The 14,905-nt window shown below is 35.0% G+C and overlaps 1 protein-coding gene across 2 annotated transcripts; it reads right to left on the reverse strand.

The window, feature by feature from the left end:
• Nucleotides 1-5,745: 5,745 nt before the first annotated feature.
• Nucleotides 5,746-13,077, reverse strand: LOC137739044 (beta-amyrin synthase). Of its 2 annotated transcripts, XM_088699798.1 has the most exons (16): nt 13,007-13,066; nt 12,725-12,970; nt 11,808-11,993; nt 11,044-11,133; nt 10,636-10,833; nt 9,891-9,975; nt 9,601-9,767; nt 9,211-9,516; nt 8,959-9,078; nt 8,731-8,853; nt 8,559-8,657; nt 8,299-8,355; nt 7,981-8,171; nt 7,715-7,892; nt 7,448-7,612; nt 5,746-7,259 (listed from the first exon to the last, which is right to left on the reverse strand). In XM_088699798.1, exons 2-16 carry the CDS (start codon nt 12,923-12,925, stop codon nt 7,140-7,142), a joined length of 2,286 nt encoding a protein of 761 aa, XP_088555924.1. In that variant the 5' UTR covers nt 12,926-12,970; nt 13,007-13,066; the 3' UTR covers nt 5,746-7,139. The 2 variants fall into 2 exon arrangements, with proteins under 2 accessions (XP_088555924.1, XP_088555923.1); XM_088699797.1 differs by having other exon boundaries at nt 12,725-13,077.
• Between the last annotated feature and the right edge of the window lie 1,828 nt (nt 13,078-14,905).

Consider the following 14,905-nt stretch of genomic DNA (forward strand, 5'->3'; position numbering starts at 1 on the left):
GAACAGATCGTCGAGGGCTTTTGGGCTTGATCTTGAAGAATGGTTGGATGTGTGGATTTGTTGATGTTGTTGATCCAAAGGGTTATTGGGGCTTGATCTTGGGATGAACAGATGATGAACGATAAACTCTTTCTTCAAGGACCGTTGGGGCTTGATCTTGAGTTGGTGGAAGTTCTTCAAGGGTCGTCGGGGCTTGATCTTGGATGATGTTTTGACGAAGAACGAAGAGAGTTTTCTTGATCCTTCGGGATTTGCTTGAGAGCTTTAGAGTTTCAAAGCTTCAAGGTTTTGGTGTGATGTGAATTGGTCAAATGAAATGAATGAAATTGGCTTCTATTTATAGAAATTTTCAAGGCCTAATTTTGAATATAATATTTAGATGAAATAAATCATTTCTGCCAGATGTTGCCACATGTCCTATTTGATGACTTTTCCGATTCATTTCAATTTTTCGTTGAGTCACACGCTACGTGTAAAATTTATGTGACACGTGAGTGTTGAAATTTTATTTATTGGTCAACATTCATTTCACCGAAATTTCGATGTCTACACCGGCATCCATCATTTCCATTTTCTCTCAATTTCATCATCTAATACTCCCTCCATTTTCTTCTCTAAGTTGATCGAGCTATCTCAGTGAGTCTGGTAAGCGTGTTTTTTTTTGTTAGGATAAAAGTATTGTAAATTCATACTAACGCCATTAATTTCGTTGTCTATAGGGATATTGTGCATGATTAGCGATTGGTGGAGAATGATTAAGAAGGTATTTTCTTCGTTTTATTTTTAAAAAATATCAAATTAATTAAATTATGTTGAACATAGTTTGTTATGTTTATATTGTGTTGTGCAATTATATTTATATTATGTTGTTAAATTTGTACATGACATACAAATATGTGTTGTGATGTATGGAGTTAATTGAAATTAACTTTGTACTTGTTTTTTATTTTTAGTAAAACTTAGTTTCCCATTCAAGGATTAGTTGGATTTCGAGCATGGATGTGAAAGCATGACTGCGGTCCAATTAAATCTTGAATTGTCCCATTATTTGGACAGTTTGGGAATGGACAGTTATGGTGCATAGTTTATGGTTGAAGGATTAGGTTTCGGTTGTGGGACCCATCTCCTTCTTCGAGTCCTTTCGGTGTAGGACCCATCTCCTTGTTCATTCAATTTTATATTATTCCTTTTTAGTGTTTCGATTTAGTTGTATGCTCTGAATACGTTCCATAAATGCATATTCATTATAATTAAATTTACAAGTTTTATTTATGTCGGTTAATTGTTCTTAGTTCTCATGCATCTTGTCACACCCCGACGCGCAAATAAAGACTATTCATAAGCTAGGATGTGAGCCATATCTTAACTTTAGAAATAAATTCTACAACCAAGATATGGTGGAAAAATTAAAATAATTTGGCACAATTACACAATACATCATATAACAAATCTTACATAATAAAAGCTTGAGTTTACCATATATAATTTATTGAATACATAGCGGAAATAAAATATTAGTATACAAAATTAATTCATAACAAAAGTACCAACTAAAATAATAATTGAAATGAGTAGCTCTTGCCAATACATAAAATGTATGCTATGAGATGCATGAATGCACTCACTCCCTTCTAATCCCGTCAATACATACCTAAGACACCCAAGCTTGCACGTCCCATACCATGCTTATACCACTTGGCTCTAAGTACGTTAGAATATGAGTTAACTCTTGTTCATCCCTTAACCCAATCTTTTGCAATTAAACTCTCAGTTTCCACTTTATTAAACAAGCACTTCCCTTAACGCCCAATTGTATATTCAAGATTTCATTGTTTTAATAATCAATCAATTTGTATACTCAAGCCAAATCTTAGCTATGGAAATAAATTTTACAACCAAGATATGGTGGAAAATAAAATAAAATTATAACGATTACACCATACATCAACAAAATCTTACATAAAATTTATTGAATACACAGCGGAATAAAAATAATGCACAAATTAATTCACAACAAAAACTACAATAATTAAATTGTAACAATTCTTTCAAATGCATGGAATATATGCAAATGGGATGGATGAATGTACTCACTCCCTTTTAATCCCGTCAACACATACCTAAGGCATCCAAGCTTGCACGTCCCATACCATGCTTATACCACTTGGGTCCGAATACCTTAGAATATGAGTTAACTCCCGTTCATCCCTTAACCCAATTTTTGGTAATTAAACTCTCAGTTTCTACTTTATTAAACATGCACTTCCCCCGACGCCCAATTGTATATTCAAGCCCTTCCCCCAACGCCTGACATATACAAGATTTCATTATTTTTATAATCAACCAATTTGTACACTCAAGCCCTGCACCCTATGCCTGACATATAAAATGTTTATTATTTTATATTCAAGGCAAACTTCAGCCCTTGAATATCCTCACAACTTAAACACTTTACAAAACTCAACACAACTGACTAAACTTTCTTTCTTGCTTTGAAATGCATATGTATATGTCATGTTCACATAGGTATCAATACTCCCAATTTATATGCCATGTAACAAGGATATCAATAATCATCTGCAACACTAATCAAACTGTTAGTAGCCAAAATCGTACAATCTTATCAATAATATGTAGTATGTATAACACACAACAATCTAATTGAGAAATATTACTTTAACATATTACTCTATCTCTCTCTAGGTGATATTGATGCATAAATCCATTTAAGTTCCATAAAGCAATTTTGTTGGGTAAGCTCTCATGCATTTTCTGGGATTTGTCTCTCTTATTTTACAACATTCTCAAGGAAAGTAAATGGGTATTTTTGATGGTTTGATGGGAGTGCTTCTTATGGCAATGCTCTCCAAAATATAAATAGATAAACAACATAAGATTTAAGTGGTTCGCCAAATCGACAACATCCACTAGGTTTACTTTCATTATATTTCACTATATATGAGAAACTTACAAATACAATGAAAGATGGCTTAAAGCCTAAACAAAATGTATATGAAAGATAAGGGGTAATATGAAAAAGGAGAATGGCTTTGGAGTTGTTCTTTTTTTTTTTTTTTTTTTTCTTCTTCTTCTTCCTCTCTCTTTTCTCCCTTGTCTTCCGTTGGTTCTTGCTCCTTCCTTTATAAAGATTGCTTGCTATCTTCCTCTCCAAATAATTTCCACAAGTGTGCCAATAAAAAGAAAGCAAGTGTTGTGCCAATCATTACACATAAAATGTGTTCCAATAGAAACACACCAATTGTTAACCTAATCATCACAATGAAATGTGTTCCCTTAATAAGGCAACAAAAGTTGTCCTAATCCTTAGCAATGAAATGTGGTCCAATAGAAAAACAACAAATGTGAAGCTAATTATGAACTAATGAATAATATGCAAGATGTTCCTTGCATCAAAGGCCACGTGAAATGTTCTAACCACAATAAGTTGTCATCTTCCTTTATTTAGAGTGGTGAATATCATGCAAAGTGGACAAAAGCTCAAAAGCCACGTTCAAAGTCTAAGGGATATGAATCCTACCTCTTCAAATTTTGGAGGGATGAATCATCACCAAACATTCAACTCTTAGATTCCTAATGAATACAAACTTGCCAACTCACCCTTAAGTAGACTTCCACATTCACATCTAGAGTGGTGAGTAATCACCAAATCATTAACTCCTAATGTTACAAACTCTCCACCTCATCTTTGAGAGAAAATATCAAGACAAAATTACTCATTTAGTCCAACCTCACACTCTCAGCCCTTTGTGAGAAAAATAATCAAGCCAAACTCATCATAATCTCCTTCTCCAATTCAAACTAAAAATATATCTACTTACATATGAAAATAAGACGAGCTAGTTTTTGAAATAATTTGTAGCAAAAAGGATTTTACATTGAAACTATTTTACATATTGCAAGTAGGTTCTTACATAAAATAAATCTAATAAAATCATTACGTAAAAAAGTAATTACCCACACACACACACACATATATATAACCTTTTTTTTTTTTTTTTTTTTTAAATATGGGGTATTACACATCCTAATATGGCTTCGTCACCTTCGGGTGTTGGCCAGCACGTACCTACCCTGGTGTTTGATGAATATCAGGGTCGAGCGTGTCAGACAGTGACCTATTAATGTAGATTAACCAGGTAGAGTCATCCATAGAATTCATATGCTCTTCTAATGCGGATTACCAGGCAAGATCATCCATATACCACACTACTATTCGGTGCAGTCACACAATCACACATCACACATACATACCTCATACAAACCACTTCTTACATCAATCCATATGAATCACAAGTGTAAGCACACACACACACACACTATTGGTTCAACGTAACAATAGATATCTAGTCACATAAACATACAACTTCTACAGGATAATTCTAACATGATTCCTAGCCCATCTCCTCCCACTGGCATTCACATATGTCATTAACTCATCTAGTAGCCCAATAAACACGTAAATCCCGGTAAGGCGTCACCTATAGTTAAACCGAGGTGCACATCCCCTAAGATGAATCATTAACCAAGATAGGCCCACTAGGCTCTACTAAGTCTCAAGTAATGCTAATTCCAGCATTTCAGAACAATTCGGGATACGTTAACCAAAATTCAACCCTCGATCAACATGGTCATGAACGGTTGGTCAACAACCCTTCGTTATCCAATCAGGAAGACCCCCACAACAGATTTCAGATTCGTGAATTCCTAAGAGCCTCACATTAGTCACACATCAACAAATATAATTTCATTACTATCTAACGGTCGAATCTTTGCCTACCACAAAGGTCAAGTGGATGTCCTTTGTGAAATTAGATTCAAACAATGAAATCTCATTGAATGGACCTAAAAATGAAATTAGGGCATCAATTTTATTCTAGGGAGACAAAGTCGGGTCATTGGTCACGTGCTACAGCACCAACATTCCAGCTCTAGCTAATTTGATTATGTCACACGTTTTATGTACAAGACATTTGTGGCCCTAATCTGCAATATCCAAGTAAACAGATATTTGTGGCCCTAATCTCAATATAGTGATTAGCATAGTTATATATGTGGCCTTAAGACAACTTTCTATGAAAATTTTTATGTGTTTCTTTGATTATTTGCCTTATGTTTGAGGGACTTTCAAAGTTTATGGCTGTAGACATCGAAATTTCAGTAAAACAAATGTTCACCAATGCATTAAAGTTTTGACGTGTCAAGGCATACATGGCATACGCCACGTGTTGTACAAATTGTACACATGGCGTGTGACTCAACAAAATAGGAAGAAATACCCTTGAAGGATTAAACAAGTTTTTCTTCTCATTTTGGGCAATGACAAGGCAAGTACATTTCAATCCATTAAGGATCAAAACAAGTTTTCTTCTCATGTTGGGCAATGACAAGGCAAGCACACTTCAATCCATTACGGATCAAAGCAAGTTTTTCTCATTTGGGGAATGACAAAGCATACACATTTCAAGTTTAAAATGGTGTTAAGTGGGAAATTAGGCCATAAGTTAGACCACTTCAAGTTTAAAATGGTATTAAGTGGGAAATTAGGCCATAAGTTACACCACTTCAATTTCAATATTGCATTAAGTGGGAAATTAGGCCATAAGTTAGACCACTTCAAGTTTAAAATGGTATTAAGTGGGAAATTAGGCCATAAGTTACACCACTTCAATTTCAATATTGCATTAAGTGGGAAAATTAGGCAATGGTGCTTGGAAAGGAAAAAAATATTTTGTGGTGGTGATTCATTCTCAAAGCCTATAAATAGGCTTCTCCATCAAGGTATCAAGCATCAAGGAATTCACAAATACATTTCTCTACTCCAAAATTAGAAGAGAATTCCCCAAATCCTTGAAGCTTTGAAACTCCAAAGCTTCCAACCATCCAAATTCCCAAGAATTCCGAAGGATCAAGAAAGCTCTCTTCGTTCTTCGTTAAATCCTCTTTCAAGATCAAGCCCCGACGGCCCTTGAAGAAAGTGTTCATCCGTTCATCCTAAGCATAAGCCCCCAACGGCCCTTTGGATCAACAACCTCAACAAATCCACACATCCAATCGTTCTTCAAGATTAAGCCCAAAAGCCCTTGAAGATCCGCTCATCCATCAACCTTCAAGATCAAGCCCAAAAGCCCTTGAAGAAATCCACACAACCATTATTCAAGATCAAGCCCCGACGGCCCTTGAAGAAAGTGTTCATCGTTAATCCTAAGATCAAGCCCCAACGACCCCTTGGATCAACAGCACAAACAAATCCACACATCCAATCGTTCTTCAAGACTAAGCCCAAAAGCCCTTGAAGATCTGCTCATCCATCAACCTTCAAGATCAAGCCCAAAAGCCCTTGAAGAAATCCATACACCCATTCTTCAAGATCAAGCCCAACGCCCCTTGAAGATCCGTTCATCAACTGTTCATCCTTAGATCAAGCCCCGACGGCCCTTTGGATCAACAACTCATCCACAAACCTACACCCTACGAAGATAGAATCAGAGGACCAAATTTGAGAGAGATCGTAACCCCAAAATCATAAACACAAAAATATTATTTTGTACACGTTATTCTGGTTTCTTGTTTCAAGGAATCTTTCGTGTTCACAATGGCCTTTTATTCTAAATTGTGAAAAATGCACTACAAGAATATTATCAATAAATTACTCAATCAATATAAAAACACTAGAAATGCACTATACTAAACAAAGGACTTTCAAATGACACATTGGTCTCATTTGAAAGTTTCTTCAAATTTATTGCATCTAATCATTTTCAAGTCCTTTCATCTTATTTTTGTACGTAGTACATTCTTAACAATTTTGGCCTAAATTACTGGGAACACACCCTTGAGTAACATCTCTCACAACCTATTCGCCCTATAGTGTTGTAATTTTAGTCATCTAATAAGAAAATAAAGAATTAAAAATACGTCTGGCAGAAATAGATTTTTATTTTATTTTATTTTATATTTTTTCTGGTTGAAGAAGTATAATTTCTCTGATTTCCAAGTAGGTAAATCTTACTTCCTAATCTGATTGATACACTTCTTGTATAATACATAATTTCAACAACTGGCTTTTATGCGTATTAATATATGCTGCATGTAAGAGCTACACGATACAAAGAGCCTAATCACGCCTTGGAAGGCAATGGAACCCACTTGCGGTATTCTGCAAGAGCCCACAGGGGGTAGATGTTTCTATAAGCTGCATAATGTAGCATACAATTCTTCATGAACACTCCAGTGATTTCCTGCCATACATGATTAGTGAATAGATGTTATAAAACGTTGCAAGTAAAAATTTGAGCATACGCGCGTATACGCAACACGATATGTTATTTTGTGTTTCATCCTTTTTACTAGTCAACCTTGCAATGCAAGTAAGGTTGGGGAAATATTTTTATTTTGTTTGAAATAGATGTTAGGGTAAGCAAGATACCTGCTGAGGAAAATCACCATTTTCCATCTGAGAGTTGATTATCAACTTTGCTGCACGATGAAGAGGTGCGGGGTCTCTTTCGGCCTGTCCTGCATAAATCAAACCCATCATAGCCCAAGCTGTCTGTACTAAATTTGATCGGTTTCCTTCAAGAGGAACGTACTCCTGTATCACCCACCACAGAGTGAAATATTTTAGTCTAAGACAATGAGATTAACTAAGAAACTTGGAGCTCGCTTCAAACATAATCCACCTCCCATATTTTACCTTTTTTGGACATGAAAGGTAGCTCTCTCCCCAACCACCGTTCTCTTTCTGGATTGTGAGTAAAAAATTAATAGCTTTGCGTATAACTGCACAATTGTTGAAAGTCTTGCCAGCAGCTGTTAACCCTCCAAGAGCAAACCAGGTACCATATGTGAAGCAAACACCCCAATTTCCATACCTGAGCAAATGTTTCTTAACTAAGTTGTTTCTCTGCTATAGTTGTTAATCAAAGAAATCAAAATTTTGATTTAATAATATGATATTACCATGAACCATCTTCCATTTGTCTATTTTCAAGGTACTGTGCTGCATTGGTAATAAATTGATCTATCTCGTTCTTCCTGTGGCCAGGGTACAACTTCTTAAACAAAACTAAAGCCTGAATTGCAGATGAAGTGCACTCAACATATTCATGCTCAACAACAATGTCTGCGAAGAATTCCGTGGGATTCAACATCTGGGGAGAAAAAAGAAGTGAGAATGTCCAGTAAGTATATACTAATTAATAATGCCTTGAAAGACTTTAGTTTCTTACACATCTAACTAAGTTCGACAAAATTACTCCAATTCTTTAAAATTCTTACTTCTAACCATTCTGCTGCTCCAGATGGTTCCCAGGCTGCTAAACCACCATTCTTACTCTACAATGAGCCATAAAATGAGATTTGTTATGAGTACAGAGACCTAATAGACCGTGCGGTGAAGAACAAATGTCTTGAAATGCTACAAGTTTTTTAAGGTTTTTAAAGTAAGGCAGCATGCATTAGGTCCAAAATTTGAATACGGCAGGGAAACAAAATGCAACTCTACTCATATATATGACTGACTGACATAATAGTTGTACCTGTAGGGTAATTAGGACATTGACAGCATCGTATAACCGCTCAGGTTCCATTTTTTCACCAACCAGCTCCGGTGGCATCATCGATAAAAGCAGGCAACACTGTACAGGCGATTATGGTCAGGAAAATGGAAATAGCATTTAAGGTGGATAACAAAGTTGAAGTATTTGTTACCTTTAAACCCTCTGCAGTGCAATCAGAAACTTGCCATCCATGGTCATGATCAGAGAAAGTCCACGATCCTTTGGAAATGTGGCGGTGCATACTTTTGAAGTCACCCGATGGATTGTCCTTAACCTTTACAATTTGATTCCAAAACAGTCACTAGTTAGAACAAATTAATCGATGCACATATACATTTTACAAAAAATGAAAGTTCAGTTGACTATATAAAAAACGAACCTGAGATTTCTTGACGAAGTCATGTCCTCTAGCAAGTGTGGGTGCAATTTCATCGGTTAGATTGGAAGCAAGCAAAGCTTGAATGGCAAAACCAGTATCCCACTGTTGACTGCCAAAAGTCTGCACGTATTAAGAAAATGTATCAACTTATAATGTTTTCCAATGATTTAGAAGATTAAACTTTTGAAACAGATAAAAGGGTAAAGAACAAATCATCGTATCATATACTGTATTAACAAAATGTGTACTAACTTGCATCTTCATCCCATCCTCAGCAACCCATAAATAATCTGGTATCCTGGCAAGATGCTTTTTAAAATAATCACCATTTGGATCTTCAGCCCAACAAGCCAGCATGCATAACACCTTTCCGACACATGCAATGGTAATGTATCTGCTGTTTTCATCTTCATAATGAATATGCTCCATTGTTACTTCGAGAGCCCTTTTCCTGATCAGCTTGTTAAATGGCCAGCGAGTAAGAAGAGGCTCCGTACATATGTACAGACTATCCCACAGAAAGTCCTGTATCCAAGGATGAGGGTAGTAGATGTCCTCCTGCATTCAAATTACCGCAATCAGTTTAAGTACCTAAACAAGAAAAAAATTGACTAATTAGCTATTTATTCAAGTTCAACATACTTTAGCACAGTGATGACGCACTCCCTTCCAGTTAATTTCGTCATAAGGCTGAGCATAGAGTTCTTCCCTTAATTGTAGTATGAGAGGTGTGATTGGACCAACAAATCTTTTCCCATATAAATATGACATAGGCATATAAACCATCCTACAGTAGCACCACATTTTTGCTGCATTTGCATGATGTAGAAGAGATTAAAAAAGAAGACTATAGGTAGAGAGAGACTAATTAAATCTTTCAACATGTGAAAGATTGAATTATTTGTACTCGTGGAGTCCGGAATTGTGCTAACCTGGATGCATAGGAAGAAATGAAGGCAGAATCCAAAACTCTGGGGGCATTGGGTTGCTTCCGGACCACTCAAACACACCAAGTATCTGCAAGAATCAATTGAGCAAGATTAATTAAAAGGGGAACCCCTCTTAAATAATAGTAGTGCAGTGTTCTCAATGCCAAATATGACTCGATCACTCTTTAATATACCGAAATAGTTAGGGTTATATAAGATTTTGGTCTGCCACATGTAAAGTCATATTTGACTTAATCTAGTTAAGAGGTGGGACTCCACATTTAGAAGATATAAAGTAATAGTTAATTATAAATTTCACTTCATCTTTCTCTACTGAATAAAAGCTAAAAGTTTAAATAATTATTTGATTATGTCTGCGTTGGATATATATGGTATAAGTCACACCACTAGTTTGGAGTCAAATATGACCTTATAGCATTTATCTTTTTTTTTTAGATTGTAACTCTAATAGAGGTAAATTTTAGTAAGGGGTTACCAGTATTATAGAGTGTATCAACAATAAGGTTAGTTTTGTTAATATTGACCCGTTATCATTAACAACTATAAATTTTTATACGTTGTCGATATTCACCCGTTATCAATAACAAATAATCTCAAATAATTCGGTTATATATGGCATGTATAAATTACCAATATGTTGACAATTTGCCATAGTGGTAGTGCTATTTAAGAACAACAGTTAACCCGGAGCCTAAGCAATTTGTCTTAGTTCTGCAGATGGGCATACCGAAAGCCAAGTTTTACCCCATGAGGGGATGTGGGTAATACTGCCATGATCAAGAATCCACTTTCTAGCTCTTGCACAAGCATTGTCTTGGCCACCATCAGGTCCTTCTCCAAGAATACGCATACAAATGTAGTTGAGAGCTGTGCAAAACATGGTGCTGTGTCCTTCGATGTGTAATCCCCAACCACCATCTTGGTTCTGAATTACCCAAAACATTGATGCATATTAATTAGCATTATTTATTTAGTATTTTTATTTATACAAGCGGGATTTTGGATGCAGAAATGAAAACTGTTTGACAACTTAACTGCAACCCTTGGTAGTTATTTAAGACAAATAAGCACATTTTGAAAATTTTTAATTTTATCCAATTTGTATGAAAAAATAACAAAATGTATATATATGTACCTGATGATAGTATATGTAACGTAGAATTTCTTTATGGTGTTCTGCATGGAATACAGTGTTAAGATGCCCTGTAATGTAAACACACATGACCTGCAAATTTTGAGTAAAAAATTGGAAGGAGCAATTAATAATAACCCAAATATTTGGAGTTAGGTAAAAACTCGAGAAAATACGCTATTTATTTTTAAGCCCCAAAATGGGAACATGGGATTGCAAGTAAAATATTTTCATAGTCGATTGCACTTTTTGGAAAGTTGACATTAGGTGTAAACTTTGTAATCATAGAGAAACTTAGTTATTCCTCTCAAATTTTCAAAGTTGAAAGACTATATATTTAGAGTAATACTAGGGAGATTAAATTCGTAGATAAAATTTTGTAAACTAAATAACATGAAAGTTGATAATTGGATTATGTTGATAAACGTGCTTATTCGTACTGTGACACATCATTTAGTTTACAAATTCTGTCTAAAAATGTAGTCTCACATATATATTGGGATGATGCTAGAGATATTATCTATTTAAACCGTAAGACATTGTCGTTAAATATTGGATTAGTACTGCTTATTTTTTATTAGTAACACATAACATGATTTACAAATAGGTCTAAAAAGTTAATCTACTTAGCATTACTCATATACATTGGATTCAAAACGTGACCTCATAAACTTTAAGAAGTTGGTGTCAATTTATCCATTAATATAAGTAGGACATTGTGTGGGTAAATAACATGATAGCAAATGGTGACAATGTTAAATACTGACCAAAGGAGGAAGGAAAAACAACGGGCCGGCATTTTCGGCAGGCCAATGGCCATCGCTAGCCTGCAACGCTGAAAAGAAGTGGACAGACCTTCTCAATGAAGCTGTGGCCTTTTCATGTGTGATGTCCTCTCCATCCTCAACTTTAACTGGGGGAATTGTTTGTTTGAAGTTCTTCTCCCTTAGGAACTGTTGATAAGTGAACAGATAATTAAGTGCGATACTAATGAGAGGATTGAAGTTATGATTAAACAAATTTATGACGATGATATTATTATTAATTAAATTTTAATAAACCCTAAGGAATTATTGGTGATGCCCATCAGATAGGAAAATGAAAACTTTGTACAAGAAACAAGACAAACAAAAAATCTGATTTTTTATGTACACACGTCATACGCTATATTTAGCTTCCTCATTTTATCTTCTTAGCTTCATTGCATGCCATTCATGACAGAGAATACTCTATGGGCGTACTTGTTCACTTGTAGTTAACACTTTTTTTACATACAAACTTCATTATTAGAATTACGTTTATTCACTTTATATTCTAAAAATCAGTTAAGTCATAGAGTGTTTAGTCGCTCATATGCATCAAATGAATAGATGGTTGATAAATTATTACCAAGAATGTTGATCATGTTCAATATATATAAATGACTACATGATCTCCAAATTAATGGATTTTCAGTAAATATGATCTTTAGATAATGTGGAAAAGTAAAATAATGTCTTTGATTATTGTATGGTGCGTTAATAATAAATGGGTGGATAAATAGGTAAGTGGATACAAGTATTAATTGCTTATAATAAATAACTACATCGGTGAAACCAAGTAACTAGAACTCACATTCATTAGAAACATGGTTTACGTTGCGTAAACTAATTGACGATATAAGTTTGGACGAACTAAAGCATACCTGCATTCGCCATAGGTGGTCACCACTGGGCTTAACCTGATAGCGGTTATTGTAGAAATGAAGACGAGCTTCTTCCACCTCAGCTCGCTCTTCGGTAGTTCCTGCTTCAGGGTCAAACTCAAATATCTGCCTTCCCACGAAGTTGTTTGTGCTGTAGATGTATGGATCATTGCCACCATCTGCGACCTTAAGCTTCCACATTCTTCAATATTCTTTATTTAGAGAGAGAGAGAGAGAGAGAGAGAGAGAGAGAGAGAGAGAGAGAGCGAGGGAGAGAGAGAAAGACCTGTATATAGAAACTTAACTATGTTTTCAATGGACGAATGTATAAATGATCACCTTCCTTTGTGTATATATAGAGATCTGAACATAAAAATATATATACCCAGCAATTTTTATTAATGTTTTACCTAGGTATACAAGGTAAGTCAACGAGTTAGTTCAACGCAACACGGCAACAGGAAATTATTGAGCATATAGTCATTGAGGGCCGCGGATCTGTTTCTTGCCAATTTGGTCCTTCCTTTCTTTTTGCTTGATCTGTTATTACCATGTAAACTGGCATTGTGTCCATATTCAGTTTCTTAAGCGAGTTTAAGTCGAATAAAAGGCTGCAACACCTCCACACTCATAGATAAGAATGCATGCGGTACGTAGAACTTTATTACTATCAATCATGCCAATTAACAGCCATACCTCAAAGCTTCCGAGAGGTTTTTTAATGTGTCTGGGGGCAGTATGGTATATGTCATTACACAAGTAGGAAGAAATTTTTTTTTCTTTTTTTCCTTCCCAAGTGCCCCTCCACTTATATAATGACATATAAAGTATGTATTCGTATTCTGGACATACTGAAAAATCTCTCCAAAACTTCAACCTCCACTATGCATTACAAGTACCAACCATTATTATCTTGAAAGAAAATGATGAGTGCTTTCATTCTATGAAAATCACTTAGTGCGTGCTTGTAATCATGATCACACAATGTAAATTATTGCTCATTGCATTCAGGGCTTGATGATGTTTCAAGTGTTGAGTTGAGTTTCCATCATCATTGATGAATTATATGATGTGGCAAGTAATTTGTACATGACACGTTAATTAATAGTTTTACCTCATTAACTAATGATTATATGAATCATTTACCACATCATATAATGTGGTATAAATATATGGTCTCCTAGCATTACTCTATTCAAATAATGCGCAAAACTTTTGCAATTGATATCCTTTATTTTTTTAATTAAACAAAAGATGTTGTTATTGACACTCAAAAAAAAAAAAAAAAAAATCATTCTACACTTCTTATAAATATATATCTTTTTTTATAAATATAGAAAGTTAATTTGACTCTCACAATGACCTTTGTATAGTGTCAATACTATATCAAAAAAAAAACATTTTTCTCAATAACCTTTTGAACATATTTTTATAATGCAGTTCACGATTGAAGTGGAAATTGACTACCGCTTATATTTCTATCATGCAAAGTACCTCGCCGCGTTCAGGTTAGAATATAAGTTATTATGCAAACATTGAATTTAGTTTCATTTTAAGAAGAACAGTGGTGGACGGAATGGCTAGGGTTATGTGAGAGAGAGGGGGGAAGGTGGTGGGTGGTCGCTGTGGCTGTGGCTGACAAGGGTAGGGATTGGGGAAGGATTTCTTCTTTTTGTTTTTTTTTTTTTTTTTCTTTCTATTTTTGTTGATTATAAAAAAGTGGAATTACCAAAAAGAAAAGAAAAAAAGAATGGAATGACCTTTTTACACCACCCCCTGGCATGTAGATGAGATTTTGACAGAAATTTCAATTTGAACTACGATTGATAATGAACTTCACTAGGGTTAAGATTAACATTTTTTTTCACCACAGGGGTCGATTTAAAAGTAATGTCTCATCACAGGAATTAAGAAAAAAAATTTAACCTATAAATAAAAACGAATGCGACTTATACCATAATATTAAGTGACACTATTCAACCAATTTACACAGCCCATGTCTTGTTGCATCAAACGAAAAGTCTGTTCTATATCAATCGCTCATGCATTTATTGGGTTTGCAAAATGGTGCTCGGCTGTATCTATCGTTCACATGCTTGTGCTTGTTTACCGATAAAAAATGCTTGTGCTTTGAAAAAATTGATCGAAAGATTAGAGAGATACGAATAATGCTTAATAGGA

Source organism: Pyrus communis, chromosome 9 (assembly GCF_041283825.1).
Source record: "Pyrus communis isolate YQ-2024b chromosome 9, ASM4128382v1, whole genome shotgun sequence".
In the NCBI taxonomy this organism is placed as follows: domain Eukaryota; kingdom Viridiplantae; phylum Streptophyta; class Magnoliopsida; order Rosales; family Rosaceae; genus Pyrus; species Pyrus communis.